Raw genomic sequence first — 20,174 nt, forward strand, 5'->3', positions numbered from 1 at the left:
TTTACAATCTTTCTTCTCTGTTTTTTTTCACCAAAATATTATTCTAATAGGAGCCCCCTATTTCTAATTTTGAGAGTGCCCTGGGTGCTTATTATGTCGAATACGGTAATTTAATATGCAGAAATAGGCACTTTTATATTTCACAGATGAGGTTATAATAACATTAAAGGCAAATCTACAGGTTAAATGATTACTTATCTTCAGAAGACAACACCTTCCATCCCAGGTGTCAGCTCTTCAAGGCAGACACTCACTGCACCTCAATGCATTTGAGATGTTTTAGCCAGCAAGAGAATGCTGTCAATCTGGAACCAATAATTTTGAAGAAGGGAGCTGGCTCCCTTCCACTTGGGTGAATTAATCGAAACAATAAGGGCAGGTGGCTGGGATTGACATTTTACACTGCCTGCTTGGAGAGCCAAAGCTGGGCAGCCAGCATCAGCAGCGGTTGAGGCCACTCATCACCATTGGCTCGGAGGATGTGGCAGTAGTGATTAGACAGAGCTCACTGTGTCATGATTGACTCTATCAACATGTCTGTTTTGCTTCTTATTCACATGCTAAGTTAATTAAAACTTATTTACTGTGGTGTTAGTCTTGCTGAACATTCTGGAGCACTCCTGGTTGAAACAAGATGCCCCCTGAGAGGATATGTAAGACCACAACCTCCAGTACCTCTATTCATGCCACATTTTAAACGAAGTATCTTTGTTATTTTAAATGATGGCTAAATTTTATATCATCGCTAGCAGCTGAAGGGATGGTGTAAATCCCGCTGGGGACCCGTGCAGATGGCAGAAGTATCGTAAGTTCCCATGGTCCCTAGTATGGTGGCCTAACTTTGGTTGCTGGTGATTTATAGCCAAATTTAATATTGTATTGTTGAATGATAATGTATTCTTTTAAATATTCCAAACTAGTTTTAAAATCTTAACTGTGATACTGTAGTTATTATACTGTCCATTGTTTACAGCTTTATATTCAATCTAAATATAATTATTATAACTGTTTCATCACTATATGGTTGAAATATTGCCGATGTTGACGTTAAATTTCACTCACTCACTGAAACAAGATGTCAGAACCTTAAAGGTGAATCTATTGTCAGCTCTTGTCCGTACAAATAGAATCAATAAAAGAAGAAGATCATTATATTTTGATTTGTTGCATCACATCTGATCCTGTGACCTATTTTCATCAAATATAAAAAGGACATCCACATTTAAACATATTTCTTTTTCCAGCATATAACACATGCAATATATTTGTGATGACTGTGTTTTGAAAAAAACAAACATCGTAAAAAATATGATGCCAATATTTCTCCAAAGAAGTATGTAGATGTATGTACGTCTTTGGTTTCACCAAATGTTCTGCTGTACCTAATTCTGTGCATGATAAATTTACAGCTATGTCTGCAGTACCTGCTGCACACACTTTGCCACAATTAGCCGACTTAATCAACTGAGAAAAGACCACATTGTGCTGGTTTGAAAGGATTCAGAGAGTCAAAATCAAAGAAATCTGTGATCTGTGCTGACAAACCTAGAAACATAATCGGGGCAAACCGGGATTCAAACCCACAATCATAGGCATCTACAAACATGGTTCAAAAGTAAAAGTTAATCAAAGTTCTAACTAAAAACTGTAAAATTTGACACAATCAAATAAATCTAATAGGGTACACATGCATGTACAATATTTCAAGTGTTGGATCACGATCATCATTTGCCAGCAACGATAACGAGAATCGAATCATATTACCTTGGCTGCTTGTGGAATATAGCTCAATCATATATGCACTTCTATTTCAGACCGACAAACCTTTTTTCAAGAAAAAATTCAAGTAATAATGCCACACCTTATGGCTTCCATTAAGTGCTTGAGAGATGTCAAATATATTTAGAGCCTTTAAATGTCTTGGTCTTTTAACCTTCCAATCAGAGTGTTTGAAATCAAACATTACCTATTCTTGTTATTGACACCTTTTATTTATTTCTGTTAATGTAAACATGTTTTAAAATATTGGTTCTGGAAATTGTTGAAAAAGGCGATCCTCTCTGAACAGTCAATGTATAACTGTCAATGGCTTAAAATGAAAGCAATGTTAGCCAATATGCACAAAGAACTAACAATGTTTTTTTTATTAGTAAGGTTTTGCATTTCTATCTTTGGGATTTCACAGTTCAGTTTACTGTAACTTGAACATGCCATGTGAGAATTGTCAGTATTTTGATAAGTCTATGAGTGGAGAATATCTATTTACTTCTCAGGCACTCTTTATGATGATGTCATACGATTCATTATTTGAGATTTTTAATTGAATGAGTGTTCAATATTGTATTACTTTTGAGATTGAGCAGTATCGGCCTGATGTACACTCAAAATATTGATTTGTACCAGCCAAGAAAACAATTTCGATTGAGAAAATGAATATGACTTTTTAAATTTTCTCACTGGTACCATCCAATTTTTGTGTCTATATAACTATAAAAATATAAACTGGTGTATGATAGTGAATAAAAAATTATATTTGGATAGACTGAATAAAAAATGTGGTATGAAATGAAACTATCATTTGCAATTCAGGACAAATATCATGCAATTTATTAAAAAAAAACGACACAAATTTCAGTGGCAACACATTTATTTCAACGAATCCACTGCTAATTAAGGGTAATAAGAAAATGATAAGATAGTGCCAGAAGGCTCTGGAACTTAATCTGCTTTATAAAGAACTGATTGTATGATGTTTCAACCTTATTATGGCGACAAAGATCAATACTGCCATCCTTCCTAACTTTCACCTGTTCCTATTTGAACTAAAGGAAACAAGAGGAAGGTCTGGTCACGTGATAAGCGTACACCCATGCTGTGGTCACTGGAGCAGAACCGAAATAGGGCAAGCAGAGCTGAGTAAACTCATGGGTTATCTGGGCTATTGTTTACAAACAAATCATCAGAATGGTCAACGTCCTGTCCCTTTGAATCAGTAGTAGCAGATAATCAAGACTGATTATTTTCCAGCGTTGACGTTTTGAATTTGCAAAATGTTTAGCCCCATCTTAAGCTGTTTCTATTCTAAATTATCCACTTGCTCTGCCTGTGCCACGATGTGAGGTTTGTGCACCTACAAGAGGTCTCAAGGTACCCTTAAACCAGCATGCAAAATCATGACATTTGCAGCATTTCTTGCTTTCTCCCCTGCAGTTACAATGGCATCAATTTCAGCATGGATTTGGTCATCACATGACCACTTATTTTGTTATTTACTTACAAGATATAGATTACGCTATCAGTATCAGACTGTACTGTCTTTACAATCAAAGTAATTCCCTGGATGATTCAGATGAATCTTTTGAAAAGGGTTTTGTAACAACAAAAGCATGTTAAACTGAGATATTGGGAGAGCCAAGTTACCATATATCCCCATGTATAACGTCAGTTTTTAGTACCTAGAATAAGGGGGGTTTTCAGAAGGGGGTTGCCCTATACACAGGGTAGAAGAGTTTTGATGTTTTTTCCCCCAACACAAAGACATAACCATGAGCATGCAACACTGGATATACCATGTCAACAAATCCGTACGGAACATGCAAATTAATCTTGTAATCACTCTGTCTGGTTATGAAAAAGTGTCCTGTATATTCTGTATGTTCTGGTTCTTTGGTTTCTAACAGGAGTACAATGTATTCTTACATTTCACAATTCCCCATTCTGATGTACTGTATTCGACGTAATAAACGCCCAGGGCGCTCTCAAAATTAGGAATAGGGGCCTCGTATTAGAATATTATTTTGGTGAAAAAAACAGAGTTGAAAGATATATTTCGTGGTTTATGCTGACAGCCTGAAATGATTATGTATGACAGATATAATTTTCCAGAATTAAATTGCCCATTATTAAGGGTGCATATTACACACGAGTGTGAATTATATGCAAATAAATAAGCCTTGTGTACATTGATCAATTGGAAGGGGTGCTAATTGGAATTGTTCACTAGCCAATATATTAGCAAACATCGCCGTGGGCGCTCATTAGGAGCTTATGACGTTGAATACGGTAAGCCTACAACATTGCTTACAGTACTGTATTTCGTTCCACTCGGTCTTCTGACCTCCTTATGATGTTCTATCATAAGATACAGTTAATGTCTTGTGTACAAGATTACTGTGCTATTCTCAAAGGTCATTCTTAAAAGAGGATGAAGACAACAACAAAACCTGATATTTACACAGTTATGTAAACTGTTCAAAAGAGGTTTAGTTGGTTTTTCAGCCTAGCTATTTCACATCCTAGATCCCCCGTCCCCAGGGTCATCTCTAAACCAGGAATCATAGGTTGATCCCAGTCAAATAAAACATAGAAAACCAGACTACAGCAATGATATGTTTGTTTGTTTGTTTTGTTTGTTCAGTTTCTTGTGGCTCTATTTCTTTCAAATTTAAGAGAAAATAAAGATATAAGGATAGCAATGATCTAGCTGATATTATGTGTGGATGATGTGTAAAATGTGTACTTCAGACACCGCTATCCTCACTCAACATTAACATCGGTGACAAAGATGCAAAACATATCACAGTAACTGCAGTACAAATTGTTCTGACGCTTTTATACACATTTGTTTCCATAACAATATTCTTTGAATGTTCTCTCACATCAACTCTACTCTACTCAACTACCTTTTCCCTGATCTGGCTCACAATAACATCTCTTCTGGAAAATTTTAGGAAACCGTACATGAAAAGTTCATGTCCATATACCTCAGTGAAACTGACCAAGTACCATCCACTAAACCACATACTCTGACACCTCGGGAAAATAGGAGACAAATTCGGAATTAAACCATATCTGAAAGTAACCACCGCATTAGAACACCGCAAAGCTGTTACAAGGCTAAGACTCAGTGCTCACGACCTTCAAATTGAGAGAGGAAGATACTTTAACACTCCAACGGAAGAAAGATTATGTACCTTCTGTGATATTGATGAAATAGAAGATGAAGAACACTTCCTGTTACAATGCCCTCTGTACAAAGACGTGAGACAGGAACTATATTCCTCATCCACCTTGGCTATGCACCCAATATCTCTAAAAATACTTTTAAATCCACCAGAGCCTTTTACAAAAATGATCTCCAATTTCATTCACAAAATGATCAGGCAAAGAAAATCTGCATCTCCTCTCTAGCAATATAATCAGAGCAATATTTGTATTCTTTTGTGAATGTCAATGTTTAATTAGTCATGTTCATGTTTTGTACCTGCATGGCCCCCTGTGGGTGTTAGTGTACAATAAATATTCTTCTTCTTCATCAACAGACTAAAACACATCCAATAATACACTTTCCTTACTTGCTGAAATTTCACTTCCAATTATATTCAACCTTCTTAAGATTTTTTTTTCTAGCAGCACTGCCAATGTTATTTCATAAACTATATTTAAAATATCTTGAGAAAAGACTCTTGACTGTTTACGCAAGAATATAAGCCTAATTTGATTCTGGTAGGGATATATATCACCATATTCATAAAAAGGCCACAACTTTTCCTCATTTATTGTGATAAGTTCTCTGACATAGAGTAAAAAAGTGCGATACTTTGACAAACTGTCAAAGATCTACTGTAATCATCACTTCAACTTTGAAAGTTCTCACCAAGGGAGGGATAGAAGTCTTCAATCAAGAATAACATGCCTTTGTGGTTAGCTGCCCTGCTTGGTTACTTTGGCCTGGGATATCTCAGGAGACAAATATGGTAATAGACCAGCTTTGACTGACGCCATCCTGTCAGCCAATCAGACTACCTTATTGAGATATAGTTGACAGTGATTGGCAGGCTCATCTGTCACACCAATGGTGAACATTTCTACATATTGGCAGCCATATTGAATCGCTGGAAACAAAAATGAAAGTAATTGGGTCCATGAAATATGCCAAAAATAGGCATTGAGGCAGAACTTAAAGATGGTCAAATAAATGAGATGGGATACTCAATGGCTGTCCATGCCACACTGTAAGTGGTATGGATGACAAACTTTGAATGAATTAGTACTTGATCATTACTTTCCAATCTGTGGCAGGGCCTGGAGATCCTCCACTTGACAGATGACTATTGTTAGTCACTGAAGCCATGAATATAGGCTGTAGACATTGGAGAAATGTTATGTGCATATTCAGTTGTTACGTGTTTGTGTGTTTGTTATTACTGTCAAAATAAATACTTGTTTTGTGTTAAGAAAAGTCAAACCAATAACAAGAGAAATAGATAGGTGTTTTTAAAAAACATGTTTATCTCACTAGAGGATATAGTCAGTTGAGCTTATGTGACAACCTGGTGTTTTGGTATCTGGCTGTGGTAGAGGTGGTGTGAATAAACACCAACTAAGAAGCCGTTGGGGAAATAAAGTTGATGTGTTTGTTCCTGCCCAATACAGCACCTCATAATTATTCTTCATGGATTTTGTATCAAATCATTAAATGCTTATATTCCATTCTTCTGTCGAATACTAGTTGAGCCACTTTTGATATTGAAATATCTGATGATATTGTTACAAATTCTTGCACTTGGAATTGCAATTCAGTATGAAGTATTCTTGAAGTATTCCTTTACTGTAAAGCTGGTTATTACAGACCACTGTTGATTTATATCATTACGATATACTTGTAAATTACAGCTAACTGTTGAAATTTTTTTTCCAGCTGTAAATCACAGATAACTGTTGAAATCTTACTTTACTGTAAGTATACCTGTTAATCACAGATAACTGTTGAAATCTACCTTTACTGTAAGTGAAGCTGTTAATCACAGACCACTGTTGAAATACAGCCATGCCTCGTTTATACGGACACTTGCGTCATTTCACAATTCATCCGTATAAACGAATTTCCGTATAACTGAAACCAGCTTCTTACTGGAAGAGTTACTTCCCTTCAATTATGCAACTCATGACAGATGACAGAGCAAACAGATACATCCATTTTCCAGTAGATCTAGCCACTTCTGCTTGTCTTTTAAAATGTCACCAATTGTCGATTTTCCTATGGTATGTCCAAATTCAGTGCCATAATGCTTACTGATGGTTTCTAAACTTGCTGATGGGTGTTTTTCTTTTAACAGACATTTTTCTCCCTTTTTTTCGCATGCTGTAATTGCGTGTCGCTTACGTTTCGCTGGTTGACAGGCCATACTTACACAACTTTGACCTCTGACCTCCACAGACGCCATATTTATTGAAGGGGATTACATGTAGAATAAACAAGCTCATCTCAAACGTAACTCAGTGTCACTTGGTTAATTGACTTCATCAAAGCGAATCAAAGGATTACCACCAGCGGAAGGATTACCACCAGCGGAAGTGTATTGTCCGGATAAGTGAGACAATTTTGTGTGCATTTCAGTGTTTTGTGTATGAGAATGACCGTCTGGTTCCGGCAACTGAATTTCCGGGTATACGGGTAAATCTATATAGTAATTATTTCGTTTTGAATGAAAATCGTCTGGGAACCGAGGTTTCCGGACATCTGAAGTCCGTATAAACGAGGCACAACTGTATTCCTATACTGTAAAGGTGATAATCACAGACCACTGTTGAAATATTCCTATACTGTAAAGGTGATAATCACAGACCACTGTTAAAATATTCCTTTACTGTAAAGGTGATAATCACAGACCACTGTTGAAATATTCCTTTACTGTAAAGGTGATCATTACAGACCACTGTTGAAATATTCCTTTACTGTAGAGGTGATAATTACAGACATCTGTTGAATTCTTCCTTTACTGTAAAGTTTTTAATTACAGACCACTGTTGAAATATTCCTTTACTGTAAAGGTGATAATTACAGACATCTGTTGAATTCTTTCTTTACTGTAAAGTTTTTAATTACAAACAACTGTTGAAATGTTCCTTTACACTAAAGCTGTTAATTACAGACAAAATAGGTATATGTTACAGAATATATCAATATCTCATCTCGTCACTGTAACCCAGAAACACAACTGTCGTAATCCCCAGTTACAGTAAAGGAGCAATATCTCATCTCGTCACTGTAACCCAGAAACCCAACTGTCATAATCCCCAGTTACAGTAAAGGAGCAATATCTCATCTCGTCACTGTAACCCAGAAACACAACTGTCGTAATCCCCAGTTACAGTAAAGGAGCAATATCTCATCTCGTCACTGTAACCCAGAAACACAACTGTCGTAATCCCCAGTTACAGTAAAGGAGCAATATCTCATCTCGTCACTGTAACCCAGAAACACAACTGTCGTAATCCCCAGTTACATTAGAGGAGCAATATCTCATCTCGTCACTGTAACCCAGAAACACAACTGTCGTAATCCCAAGTTACAGTAAAGGAGCAATATCTCATCTCGTCACTGTAACCTGACTCTAACCTGTAGAGTCAACTACAACAGTGCAGTAAATCATCCGGACTAGAAATAGGATTGACAAAACTCTGCTTACCTTGTGTGTCATTTCCCCTTCTCAGCTCAATGGCAATAATACGTACCACCCCAATGCATACAACACCACAGACACTGGTGATGAGCATTGCTTTATTGCTGAATGTAATAAACATAAATAGTGGAGTTACATTTTCCATATGACCAGTTCCTAGACTAGTTTAGTGTGTTTTATGTTTCCAGATCAGGAATTGTTGAGAAACAGATTTATTACTTGATGGTTAATATCTATGGAGACCTGCAAGGAGATTGATATCATCTGAGTATCTGGGAGTCCTTAATAATGGTGTGGGTCACAACTGTTGTATTCATCATGCCACTGGTGGCGGGGAATATGAGCATTGTCAGATATCTTTATACTCCAGAGCATGTTTGGAGTGAGGTCATGCCCTTTAAACAGGTCTGTTGGAAGATTTATACCTTGATAGAGACATACACAACTCTCCACGCTGAGAAGCAGTGCTGATTGTTCATAGAGCATGGCTTTTGGCCATTACTAGGCTCCATTGGTTCTTAGAATGAGAATTGGTTGTCACAATGGCTGTTGCGTATTTGTACTGGGATTGCTTGTCACGCTATTCAATGAGTGGTTCGATGATGTTTGGTTGTCACAATGGCTGCTTAATATTTGCATCGAGGCTCGTTGTCAGATTATCCAGTGAGTTGGTTGTCACAATGAGTATTTGTATAGGGGGTTTGTTGTCACAATGGCTACTGAGTATTTGTATAGGGGTTGGTTGACACAATGGCTGCTGAGTATTTATGTATGGGTTGGTTGTCACAATGGTTGCTGAGTATTTATATAGGGATTGGTTGTCACAATGGTTGCTGAGTATTTGTATTGGATTGGTTGTCACAATGGTTGCTGAGTAGTTGTACGGGGATTGGTTGTCACAATGGTTGCTGAGTATTTATATAGGGGTTGGTTGTCTCAATGGCTACTGAGTATTTGTATAGGGGTTGGTTGACACAATGGTTGCTGAGTATTTATATAGGGATTGGTTGTCACAATGGTTGCTGAGTATTTGTATTGGATTGGTTGTCACAATGGTTGCTGAGTAGTTGTACAGGGATTGGTTGTCACAATGGTTGCTGAGTAGTTGTACAGGGATTGGTTGTCACAATGGTTGCTGAGTAGTTGCACAGGGATTGGTTGTCACAATGGTTGCTGAGTATTTATATAGGGGTTGGTTGTCTCAATGGCTACTGAGTATTTGTATAGGGGTTGGTTGACACAATGGTTGCTGAGTATTTATATAGGGGTTGGTTGTCACAATGGTTGCTGAGTATTTATATAGGGATTGGTTGTCACAATGGTTGCTGAGTATTTGTATTGGGTTGGTTGTCACAATGGTTGCTGAGTATTTATATAGGGATTGGTTGTCACAATGGTTGCTGAGTATTTGTATTGGATTGGTTGTCACAATGGTTGCTGAGTAGTTGTACGGGGATTGGTTGTCACAATGGTTGCTGAGTATTTATATAGGGGTTGGTTGTCTCAATGGCTACTGAGTATTTATATAGGGGTTGGTTGACACAATGGTTGCTGAGTAGTTGTACGGGGATTGGTTGTCACAATGGTTGCTGAGTATTTGTATTGGGTTGGTTGTCACAATGGTTGCTGAGTATTTATATAGGGATTGGTTGTCACAATGGTTGCTGAGTATTTGTATTGGATTGGTTGTCACAATGGTTGCTGAGTAGTTGTACGGGGATTGGTTGTCACAATGGTTGCTGAGTATTTATATAGGGGTTGGTTGTCTCAATGGCTACTGAGTATTTGTATAGGGGTTGGTTGACACAATGGTTGCTGAGTATTTATATAGGGATTGGTTGTCTCAATGGTTGCTGAGTATTTGTATTGGGTTGGTTGTCACAATGGTTGCTGAGTATTTGTACAGGGATTGGTTGTCACAATGGTTGCTGAGTATTTATATAGGGATTGGTTGTCACAATGGTTGCTGAGTATTTGTATTGGATTGGTTGTCACAATGGTTGCTGAGTATTTGTATTGGATTGGTTGTCACAATGGTTGCTGAGTATTTGTATTGGGTTGGTTGTCACAATGGTTGCTGAGTATTTGTATTGGGTTGGTTGTCACAATGGTTGCTGAGTATTTATATAGGGATTGGTTGTCACAATGGTTGCTGAGTATTGGTATTGGATTGGTTGTCACAATGGCTGCTGAGTATTTATATAGGGGTTGGTTGTCACAATGGCTGCTGAGTATTTATATAGGGGTTGGTTGTCACAATGGTTGCTGAGTATTTGTATGGTGGTTGGTTGTCACAATGGCTGCTGAGTATATGTGTGCTGGTTGGTTGTTGCAATGTATACTCAGTGCCATTATTGAAGGGTCACCTAGGTATGTAGGTTGTCAAACATGAACATCTATCAAGCATCTATAGCTCTGAGTTTGTTGACAATGTAATTAACAATAGAAGATCATGTTGTTTATGCCTACACTTTTTGGATGATCTTATGTAACTGGAAAAAAAGGACAACGACTTTTAAAAACAATGAAAAGTTCAAGACTGAAGGTGATGGGTTAAACTTTTAGATGATACATGGAACCTCGCTCTTACACTCAGTGATAAAAGTCTGAAACTCCTCTGCTGGCATCAGAGTTTTGAGAAGGTTATCTACTTGTGTTGCTATATTTGATAAAAATATACTCGGGAAGCTTTTGAATCTGCTGATTAAGACATGGTAAAATGTCATCAGTATAGCTGCAAAACCTTAATTTAAACCATACCTAAGGATAGCCACTTTAATGCTGAATTTGGACATGTCACTTTAAAAAGAATACAGAAACTCTGTTCAAGGATGGCATTAAACCAAATTCACAATTACTGAATTGCAGACACAGTAAGTTGTTAAGTTGATTTTCATGTTAAGCTTGAGATGTTGCACGGTAGTGTGTTCCTGGTCAAGCTGGACAAGATACAGACAGGGTTTGCTTCTGTTCCCCCCCCCCTTTCGTCAGTTCCCCTTGCATCAGGCCTTAATTCTGTTTCATTTATGGGTCTGGTTGATGCCGGGGGGCTCCCAGCGTACAGATCAACTTCATCAAATTTCATAAGGATATTTTGTATTCATTGGATATTTGTGGTTTCTGACAAAAACAAGTTTCTTGCTGTTAGATCATTCTTAAAAAAAAAAGATTGGGTCTTGTCAAAAGGGATTTATTTTTTAGTATTTTCCATTTGTGAAATGATACTTGTGGAGAAAAACTTGATGGTGTTTCTGCCAGTAACCTTGTTTGCACTCTGGTTTTTTTAGCTGTTTATCAAGCCTTTATTGTGGCTGTTTCCACTCGCCGGTGACACCTCCTTGTTAAATGCTGTTCCTTTAGGCATTCTGAAAGGTTTCACCTTTCAAACTACTTTTACAAGATGAACAAATCGAGGAGCAGCGGACCTCATTTTCACAAATTGTATGGTGTTCCTTCAAGAATATAACCACCCTTTATCATGTAAATGATCAGGTTTTGAAAGCAAACGTTATAACATGATGATTTTATGTCCAAGATTACAAATTTGATAGTATTATGCATGCTATGACATGAGATATTGTATAATTGCAAAAGCTTCCGTATGTTCTGATAACCGTGTTTTATTTCATGATGAGCTCAGGAAACATGGATCTTCTTGGTTTATGAGGTAAACGGAATGATCAATGCTTGAGTGCAAAACTGGTAAAAGAAATCAAAAAGTAATCTGGTCTTTATTTGAAGGTCATAGGAGGCATTCATCACATAGGATGTTCATTTGCTTCTATTTCAAGCATTTCTGTGTCCAAAGTTAGGAAATAGTTGGAAAGAAGAGTTATCAAACTATTTATGCATCACAACTATTGATGCATTACAACTATTTATGCATCACAACTATTGATGAATTACAACTATTTATGCATCACAACTATTGATGCATTACAACTATTTATGCATCACAACTATTGATGAATTACAACTATTTATGCATCACAACTATTGATGAATTACAACTATTTATGCATCACAACTATTGATGCATTACAACTATTGATGAATTACAACTATTGATGAATGACAAGACATGTTGCATGTAAAATGTCATCTTTGCCCATTGCTCAGGCTTTTCATGATACACATTTTGTATCATGTGAAAACTGATATGCAGCAAGTATGTGGTATGCTTTTGATACATCTTTTGGCATATTTTGATTTTTGATGAAACTCGACCTTTGACCGAAGATACTCATGGTTTTCTATTGTTGCTGCATTTTTTACATCTCCTCTGAAACTACAAGTTTTATTTGTGCAGAAACTTTGTATGAAAGATCCCATAAGAGCTAAGGTGTCTCTAAATATTGTTTATAGAAATCCCATCTAACTTTAAACATGGCTGGCATTATTTCTTCACAATTCAGGTGAGCTACAGAGCCTGTATATATTTCAGACCATAACTCTTCCCTCTCTCCCATGCTCTCTGACAGCTTTCCTTGCAATCTAGGAAATGGTATAATGCCAAAAAGTGATACCGGTACTACAATATTATTGCAATTGTCACCTACAACTACAATATTAGTGCAATTGTCAACAACTACTACAATATTATTGCAATTGTCACCTACAACTACCATATTATTGCAATTGTCACCTACTACAACAAAAATAATGCAGTTGTCATCTACTTCAACAAAGATAATGCAATTGTCACCTACTACTACAATATTATTGCAATTGTCACCTACAACTACAATATTATTGCAATTGTCACCTACAACTACAATATTATTGCAATTGTCACCTACTACTACAATATTATTGCAATTGTCACCTACTACTACAATATTATTGCAATTGTCACCTACAACTACAATATTATTGGAATTGTCACCTACTACAACAAAAATAATGCAATTGTCACCTACTACAACAAAAATAATGCAATTGTCACCTACTACAACAAAAATAATGCAGTTGTCATCTACTTCAACAAAGATAATGCAATTGTCACCTACTACTACAATATTATTGCAATTGTCACCTACAACTACAATATTATTGCAATTGTCACCTACAACTACAATATTATTGCAATTGTCACCTACTACTACAATATTATTGCAATTGTCACCTACTACTACAATATTATTGCAATTGTCACCTACAACTACAATATTATTGGAATTGTCACCTACTACAACAAAAATAATGCAATTGTCACCTACTACAACAAAAATAATGCAATTGTCACCTACTACAACAAAAATAATGCAGTTGTCATCTACTTCAACAAAGATAATGCAATTGTCACCTACTACTACAATATTATTGCAATTGTCACCTACAACTACAATATTATTGCAATTGTCACCTACAACTACAATATTATTGCAATTGTCACCTACTACTACAATATTATTGCAATTGTCACCTACTACTACAATATTATTGCAATTGTCACCTACAACTACAATATTATTGGAATTGTCACCTACTACAACAAAAATAATGCAATTGTCACCTACTACAACAAAAATAATGCAATTGTCACCTACTACTACAATATTATTGCAATTGTCACCTGCTACTACAATATTATTGCAATTTTCACCTACTACTACAATATTATTGCAATTGTCACCTACAACTACAATATTATTGCAATTGTCACCTGCTACTACAATATTATTGCAATTGTCACCTACTACAACAAAAATAATGCAATTGTCACCTACTACTGCAATATTATTGCAATTGTCACCTACAACTACAATATTATTGGAATTGTCACCTACAACTACAATATTATTGCAATTGTCACCTACAACTACAATATTATTGGAATTGTCACCTACTACAACAAAAATAATGCAATTGTCACCTACTACAACAAAAATAATGCAATTGTCACCTACTACTACAATATTATTGCAATTGTCACCTACAACTACAATATTATTGCAATTGTCACCTGCTACTACAATATTATTGCAATTGTCACCTACTACAACAAAAATAATGCAATTGTCACCTACTACTGCAATATTATTGCAATTGTCACCTACTACTGCAATATTATTGCAATTGTCACCTACTACAACAAAAATAATGCAATTGTCACCTACTACAACAAAAATAATGCAATTGTCACCTACTACTACAATATTATTGCAATTGTCACCTACAACTACAATATTATTGCAATTGTCACCTGCTACTACAATATTATTGCAATTGTCACCTACTACAACAAAAATAATGCAATTGTCACCTACTACTGCAATATTATTGCAATTGTCACCTACTACTGCAATATTATTGCAATTGTCACCTACTACTGCAATATTATTGCAATTGTCACCTACTACTACATTGTCCCTCGTTATTGCGCCCTTCAATAAAGGGCTAACTCGGTCATAGTGCGTATTAAGGATGGCTAACAAAATTTATTAACATTTTCAATAAACTCAAGTTTTCCAATGACGCGATGTTTTCCTCCATCTCAGAAAACATGATCAGCTGATCACTGCGATCGCGTAACACGGGAAGTACCAGTCAACAAATCTGAACTGAAGTACGCAATTTGATCCTATTATTATAATATCTGATCATGAAAATAAATGTTTATTGTTTATCTGGACTAATGTTTGCAATATATTTTTTTAATTAAATTCAAAATTTCATTCATTAATTATAATAATGTTCACAATAATTTCGGCGAAATCGTATGCGAAAAGATCGGTAGATCGCACAACTCACCGTTATTTACAGTAACCATGGTCAGATTACCGCAATTGACGCCTTGAAGCGAACTTTAGTTGCAAGAGAATGGATACACATATCATTAACTCTGTACTATGACTCGCTTAAAGTAATAATTGAGGCAGTTTGACAATTAAATGTCTACATAACGTTTTCGCAATCAAAATACATGTAGCACGGGAAGTTCCTACGGTGACTGGTCAAAATCGTTCCATACATCAAAAATATCCTGCATACAATCTGTACCAAAGTGCTACGCTTGTGGTTCTTATGATTTTAAGTATAAATGGTTGAAGCTGCAACTGAAATAACACATTATTGGAATATATTATTCCTGATAAAATACTAATTTCAGATACAATTTCTTCCGACCATTGCATCAGATTTCTTTAAAGTGGTATCACTGGGTATGTTTTAACTGAATCACTGGTAGATTGTGAGGAAATGTGTGCACAGCTGATTGCTATTTCCGGCTTAGTTTTTGAGAAAATACACATGGTAATCTAATCTCTGCATATAAAACAATGCCTTTGAGAGCAGGAAACACATTTTAAATGGTAAATCATCATGTCCAGTGATGTTTTATATCAAATTTCATACTTTTATTGACCAAGCAGGTAGGGATACGATGTGTTGTTATTTTTTTAAAGCGCATATTAATACTCGATCATTTCTTTTTTTACACTCTGAATCATAAATAACTTCTGAAACGTGCAACGTAGATCGTGTTAGGTAGGCGGAGCATGTATACTGTTTGTTGGTCATCTACCACCTACGACTTGACCTTTGTTAAACCCCTGATCATCTATAACGCTCATCAATTATTTGAACCCCGAAGGTAGCGTTGTAGCGAGGGATCACTGTACAATATCATTGCAATTGTCACCTACTACTACAGTATTATTGCAATTGTCACCTACTACTATGCTCCTTTAATTTGATATTTTTATATATTTTTAACATTTCTTCACAAAATGATTTTGTAACCTTAAACCCGAGCTGCTAGATATGTACTCTCAATGCTCTAGTAAATTGATATGTAAATGTCATCATGACATATGCCAACTCTATCTTGTCAGAAAAAGCTGTTAAAAATTTTATCAGATTAAAAGCAATAAACCTGCTCTTCAGATGAAGACGAAGAACACTCAGATGTACATGTTTGCAGATACCTGGCCTTAAGATCTTAGTATGTCATGTCATCGACTAGTTTTGTTGAAAAGTCTTTGATCGGCATTTAGATGCTGGAAGAACATCATACATGACACTTTTTATGGATAGCAACTTCTTTTATTCTTTGTTATGTTTCAGAGCTACTGCTTGTTCAGGTTTTGTTTTGATTGTTATTTTGTGTTTTGTGGGATTCATAAGCAAATGCTTATGATAATGTGTGAATATTACATTAGACTCTGCTTTTAGTTTTTTAAACATGTGGAGGACATGTCTAGATGTGACGAATCATTGACAAAAATGATATCCGGTGCAATTCCCTATTTTGACTTGTACCACATGATCCTGTGTTTCTTCAGGTGAACAATTCACTTTCCTGTGTATGTGTTTGTGATGGATGCCACCTGTTGGGCAGGATGTGCTCACCTTTTCATGGGGGGCACGGGTGGCCCAGTCGTCTATGGTGCCGCAATTCGCTGTGCAGAGTTGCGTCCCTTGGGCACGCCAGAAACCTATGATTGTGGGTTCGAATCCAGGTTGTCCCGATTATGTTTCTAGGTTTGTCAGCACCATACCCGTGGTCATGGGTTTCACTGAAGTGGTAAACGTCTGAGACCTGCATCACTTCGGGCTTTCCTCCCACATTAAGCTGACACACTGTGATATAACTGGAATACTGTTAAAAGCGGCGTTAAACCCAACTCACTCACTCACTCACTCACTCACTCACTCACTCACCTTTTCATGAACACCTGGTATCGTCATAAACACATGCCCATGTATAGTCAGAATCATAAAATCATTTTGGCAGGGATTTTCTTTGGATTTTATGCAAAGGGTTTTGTCGCTTTTATTAGCATTTACACAAATACCACCTTCCATTGTTACAGATGAGCCTTATGTATTTTGTAAAAGATGGATCGGGTGGTCAGATTTGGTGACTTGGTTGCTTGCATGTCATCACACCCCGACCATGTGTACATTGCTCATAATATAAATCCCTGGATTGTGTGGTCCAGAGTCAATTATTTACAGGCCGCCATCATAAACCTGGAATATAACTGAAAGCCACCATCATAAACCTGGAATATAAATGAATGCTGCCATCATACAGCTGGAATATAACTGAATGCCGCCATCATAAACCTGGAATATAGCTGACAGTCATCATCATACAGCTGGAATATAACTGAATGCTGCCATCATAAACCTGGAATATACATGAATGCTGCCATCATACAGCTGGAATATAACTGAATGCCGCCATCATAAACCTGGAATATAGCTGACAGTCATCATCATACAGCTGGAATATAACTGAATGCTGCCATCATAAACCTGGAATATACATGAATGCTGCCATCATACAGCTGGAATATAACTGAATGCCGCCATCATAAACCTGGAATATAAATGAATGTCGCCATCATAAACCTGGAATATGGGTAACTGCCACCATTATAAACCTGGAATATAGCTGACAGTCATCATCATACAGCTGGAATATAAATGAATGCTGCCATCATAAACCTGGAATATACATGAATGCTGCCATCATACAGCTGGAATATAACTGAATGCCGCCATCATAAACCTGGAATATAACTGAATGTCACCATCTTAAACCTGGAATATGGGTGACTGCCACCATCATAAACCTGGAATATAGCTGACAGTCATCATCATAAACCTGGAATATACATGAATGCTGCCATCATACAGCTGGAATATAACTGAATGCCGCCATCATAAACCTGGAATATAACTGAATGCCGCCATCATACAGCTGGAATATAACTGAATGCCGCCATCATAAACCTGGAATATAACTGAATGTCACCATCACAAACCTGGAATATAACTGAATGCCACCATCATACAGCTGGAATATAACTGAATGCCGCCATCATAAACCTGGAATATAACTGAATGTCACCATCATACAGCTGGAATATAAATGAATGTCACCATCATAAACCTGGAATATAACTGAATGTCACCATCATACAGCTGGAATATAAATGAATGTCACCATCATAAACCTGGAATATGACTGAATGTCACCATCATACAGCTGGAATATAACTGAATGCCGCCATCATAAAGCTGGAATATGGTCACATAGATACAGTGACATTTGCAAACTTTACATGCAGTCATAAGGTATAACATGCCAATCAAAATTTGAAATCAGCATTGATCCTAATGAGGATAAGTCCTATTTTCCTATTTACATTTGCCAATACATAATACAAAAGTTCATCAGAACCTGGAAGTGATCTACTTTTTATTATCTGATGAACAGTACCAAACTTTCTAATTAATAGCAAACAGTCAACATATTATTCATATTTTTAACTATTCTATGATGTAAATGGTATAAGAGAGCGTATTCTGTGTAGGTGTCTTCCAGAAAATTAAATTATTCCATTACAAATGTAAAATCTTGAAACATATATTCTCCCTTCCTAACACACAGGTACGGTTCATCACCCCTTGTATTTGTGATTTAAAAAGTAGTTCCATGTTTGCACAATCTTAAACAATATAAACAAAATTATATAAAAAAATATTTTGGGTCATGAAAATTCTTTATCATACATTTATATATGATTATATACAAAATCAACTTTAACAAAAATATTCTTGAAAACAATCCACACACACACAAACACACATCTCCCCACCATTTCACAACACACACACACACACACACACACACACACACACACACACACACACACACACACACACACACACATACACACACACACACACACACACTAAAAGGAGACAAACATTGGACACCCATGAAGATGCGGGAAGAGAATAGGTCTTTAGCAACCCATGCTTGTTGTAAGTGGCAACTAACAGGATCAGGAGGTCAGGCAGGCTCTCCGACTTGGTTGATGCAAGTCATCATATCCCATTGCAGAGATTGATGCTCATGATGTCAATAACAGGATTGTCTTGTCCTTGACTCGATTATTTATGCACTGCCATCATATACGGTACCTGGAATATTGCTGAGGGCGGCACCCAACAACAAACAAACAAAACATGTTAGGACATCAAGTAAACAATTCTTCTTTTATTTTTAAAACCGGATGCAAAATTTTTTGTTTTCAATATTTCCTGAAAGAAAACAAAATTTGCACACCAATCCCCCCTAACCAAATCTCTCTTTACCCACTAGAATTGTTTGTCACAAATTTTCATATTTGTAGCGTACAGCTATTGATTGCATGCATGTCTGTATTTTAAAATAGTGCATCTGTTTCTATATGGAATGTTTCTGGGATAAATGTTATTTTATCTTATCTTTTCTACGAGGGTGTCACCTGGGTATCATCGTAAGATGACCCCTATGACTGTCAGCAATATTCAGTGTTACCTCCACCAAGTAGAAGTATGTTTCTAGGTTGTGGCAGATCAAAATGACTCTCTGCTGTAACTGTAATATTACATATAATAGTTATTCAGCATCATATTCCCCTTTTTCCTGATTAAACCATTGATCTCAATATTCTTTTTCTTTCAAGGGTACCAAATAAGCTTGAACTTCTTGTATAGAATGTGTCTTTCTAATATATTCCCCTGAAAGTGGCATTAACTTTCAAGTCTGAAATATGTCTTGGTGGACATACTGTGATGGCAGTTTCGTGTGACACGCAACTGTGATGAATCCTCAGCGTGGCTTGCCTATACATAAAAGCTTGGCAAGCATTCACCATCAAAGGGTTTTTCTGACACTAAGCAGAGATTGCTGTGTTGTATATTCAC

At 36.5% G+C, this 20,174-nt stretch overlaps 1 protein-coding gene across 1 annotated transcript; it reads left to right on the plus strand.

Annotated features, from left to right (window-relative positions):
* Positions 1 to 12,851: 12,851 nt before the first annotated feature.
* Positions 12,852 to 14,860, plus strand: LOC139456328 (DNA-directed RNA polymerase subunit beta''-like). Its single transcript, XM_071237970.1, has 2 exons — positions 12,852 to 12,880; positions 13,039 to 14,860. The coding sequence occupies exons 1-2, from the start codon at positions 12,852 to 12,854 to the stop codon at positions 14,858 to 14,860; spliced, it is 1,851 nt and encodes a 616-aa protein (XP_071094071.1).
* Positions 14,861 to 20,174: the final 5,314 nt, after the last annotated feature.

Source organism: Haliotis cracherodii, unplaced genomic scaffold (assembly GCF_022045235.1).
Source record: "Haliotis cracherodii isolate W230 unplaced genomic scaffold, xgHalCrac1.p SCAF_1, whole genome shotgun sequence".
Lineage (NCBI taxonomy): Eukaryota > Metazoa > Mollusca > Gastropoda > Lepetellida > Haliotidae > Haliotis > Haliotis cracherodii.

Coding starts and splice junctions, on each gene's coding strand:
- LOC139456328 (XM_071237970.1), top strand. CDS start 12,852: ATGGCTGGCATTATTTCTTCACAATTCAG. Junction 12,881..13,038: donor ATTATTTCTTCACAATTCAG/GTGAGCTACAGA, acceptor CTACAATATTAG/TGCAATTGTCAACAACTACT.